General features: G+C 40.0%; 1 protein-coding gene across 1 annotated transcript in view; it reads left to right on the forward strand.

Moving 5' to 3' along the window:
- Positions 1-2,713, forward strand: part of LOC111083058 (neuropilin and tolloid-like protein 2) — a gene marked incomplete at its 5' end in the record, with an annotated part of 14,650 nt that extends 11,937 nt beyond the window's left edge. Inside the window, one exon of the mRNA XM_022379285.1 lies at positions 1,815-2,713. Within this exon, the coding sequence (XP_022234993.1) occupies positions 1,815-2,521 (707 nt within the window). The remainder of the gene's footprint in view (positions 1-1,814) is intronic.
- Between the last annotated feature and the right edge of the window lie 548 nt (positions 2,714-3,261).

A 3,261-nucleotide genomic window follows, 5' to 3' on the forward strand; every position in this document is an offset into this window, starting at 1 on the left:
ACACTTCTGCTATTTTCGGTAAACCGGTTCTCGAAATTCTGTAGCAGAACGAAAATTATTTTCGCGAAATTGTAAGCTGCCCCCCCCCCCCCATTAATAATATCGAAATAATATTTTCTGGTTTTACGTTATTTTAATTATTTTTAGCTTCCGTACGGTAATCGTGTTTCAACAATTATGTCTCGTAACGAGGCAACCTCTCGCTGGAAGCTCTTTTTTAACGTTCGTCAAGCTTCCATATCTATACGTAGGAAGCTTTTGCACGGCACCTTTAATGTAGAAGTTTTGTGACTTTTTTTGAAAGCGATTAAACCACTAGGAGGCCGAGTAATCATACAACAGAATTACGAAATCGGCTTTTAAGGAAGACAAAGGCAAGGTGTTTTGAAAATAAGTTCACGCACAGTCTTGTTTTTGGTTGTTCATTATCAGGCTACTGAATTAACCATGTTTGTCATGGTTACGTGAGTCGTGTTGTCTTGGTTATCTGTCTTTTGGCGGTTAAATTCGCGTAGTTCTTTTTTTCCAGACTATTGATTTAACCACGTTGTCATGGTTACGTGCTCTTTTTTTTTGGTCGTTTATCTCGCACACAACACACACACACACACACACAAGTGTTTTTACATTCTGCACGTGTATATTTTGAAATTCTTAACGTTGTTCTCGCTTGAAAAGCTTTAATAACATAAGTCACGAGCCTCATTCACGATCGAATATTTCCAGTATGGTTTCCCGAACTTGTGGCGTATTACTAAAAACGACAAAAATGAATAAGAATTTACAAATATAACAGCGTAGCGCTTACAGGAAACAAACGTCCTCCCTTGAGCTCGTTCATGATTTTTGGAAAGTAATTGTTTTGTTTGTTTTTTCTTGAAAACAAAAGCATAGAACCAACCAATACCGGATTAACGCATAGGGCCCCGGCCATACAGGGGCCCCGCCAGTCACCGAAATGAAAAAGTAAATATGGTTACTAAAACTAACAGAATAGTGGCAAGAGTAAGTCATTATTGTTATTATTATTGCCTAGGCCCATGGTTACTAAAACTAACAGAATAGTGGCAAGAGTAAGTCATTATTATTATTATCATTATTGTCTAGGCCCATGGTTACTAAAACTAACAGAATAGTGGCAAGAGTAACGTCATTATTATTATTATCATTATTGTCTAGGCCCATGGTTACTAAAACTAACAGAATAGTGGCAAGAGTAAGTCATTATTATTATTACTGCCTAGGCCCATGGTTACTAAAACTAACAGAATAGTGGCAAGAGTAAGTCATTATTATTATTATCATTATTGTCTAGGCCCATGGTTACTAAAACTAACAGAATAGTGGCAAGAGTAAGTCATTATTATTGTTATTATTGCCTAGGCCCATGGTTACTAAAACTAACAGAATAGTGGCAAGAGTAAGTCATTATTATTATTATTATTACTGCCTAGGCCCATGGTTACTAAAACTAACAGAATAGTGGCAAGAGTAAGTCATTATTATTATCATTATTGCCTAGGCCCATGGCACCACTAAACCTTAATCCGGCCCTGTGGATAGCATCCCTACAGAGAATCTCTGGTAACAACGTTTCTAACGTCATAGTCCAAGTGTGAACATATGTTATTTAAACTTTGCTTGTTATCTGTGCTCTATCCACCGCAGGGAACGAACCCCGGATCTTAGTTCTTTAACGACTAAACTAAAACGCTTCCAAATAATTATGGCGAATTAGAAAGTACTTACTACAAACATTAACAATATAAGAAGTAAATCATGGAAATTCTTATTCGATTTTTTTTTTCTTCCAGGATCCACTGCAAGTGTGGTGTTGTCCTCAGAACACATGATTATTATTCTCGTAGTGTTCTTCGCTTTGGTGCTCGGCATGTGCCTATCAATTTCCGTCTCCTGTTACAATAAGATAAAGGAGAGGAAGGAGCAGGAACGAGAGTATAGGCTACGTCGCTCCAAGGAAGCATCGGTAGAGACAGATCTGGACCAGAAGGTCGGTAGTTTCGAGAAAAACCTAGGGACACTGATGACCGTTCAGAACACCAACGTAACAGTGGAATCTCGAAATACCGGAAGTAAAGAAGCTCAAGAGGAGGAAGAAGATGGGTGTTACGTCCCGGAAATGGATCTGTCTGCATTTGACAAATATCCTAACGGTGGCTCTTCGGTGACCAGAGCAGCTGACCACTGCCCAAGATCTCCGCCCACTAGACAAGCTGCAGTTACCATTCTACCCGATGGCAGCCAACATCATCCTTTCTGTAGTCACCACAGGGGTAGTCCTCCTCTTCCTCCCCCTCCCCCGCCTCCTCTGCCTCCTCACCTCCGCAAACACAGAGAAGAAGTCGATCCCTTGGGTTGTTTTGTCCTTGTTGACAATCAGTGCCCCAAACACAATAGATTAACAACTCTTCGAGCTCAGCCTGAGCTCACAGAAACTGTGGTTGAGCTCTATCCAGACAGTCCTGGAGGTTGTCGTCAGAGATATGATCACCCAACATGATGCTGTACTCAGCGTAGATAAGTCGACCAGTCGAACCTCAAGTGGATGAGGTTTGACACAAGTGCGTGTCCATTCTGAAGGCTGAAAGTCGTCAGTGGATCTGGAATTACTGTTCGGGCTCGTGCCAAATTACTGCTCTCTTATAATGTTACTTTCATTCTTCAACAAACACCCAATATGTGTGTGCAGAAGAAGACGGTACACATGTTCTTCTCGCATACAGACTTGCAGAAACTTAAAATTACTGCGTCTTCTTCTGCAGACAAATCACGCTAGTGAGTTCCTCCTCCCCCCCCCCCAAATAAATAAATAAAAATTCATATTTGGTGCTTCCACCTAGCGGCACAGCGGTAAATCTGAGGGCCTATAACGCTAAAAAAAAAAATCGGGCTTCGAGAATCGTGGTGGGCAAAGCATAGATAGCCCATGATGTAGCTTTGTGCTTAATAACAAACAAATAAATCATATTTAGTGATTAGAAAAGAAAAAAACAAACAAACAAACATACATAATGCTCAAGTAACGTGCCAACTTTAGGTGTTTCGGTATTTCAGTGACCTAAAAGATTGTGTCTGTGCTCAATATCGTCTCTGTAATATTCGTAATTACCAAAACAACTATTTCTTTTAGTAGTTTGATAGTTCACTAACTGGCCACCAGGTGAACACGATTAAATAATAAATAATAACAATACCCCCGATTCGATTATGGGTACTAAACCAAAGGCGTATCCCGATTTC

This window comes from Limulus polyphemus, unplaced genomic scaffold, assembly GCF_000517525.1.
Source record: "Limulus polyphemus unplaced genomic scaffold, Limulus_polyphemus-2.1.2 Scaffold8048, whole genome shotgun sequence".
In the NCBI taxonomy this organism is placed as follows: Eukaryota; Metazoa; Arthropoda; class Merostomata; order Xiphosura; family Limulidae; genus Limulus; species Limulus polyphemus.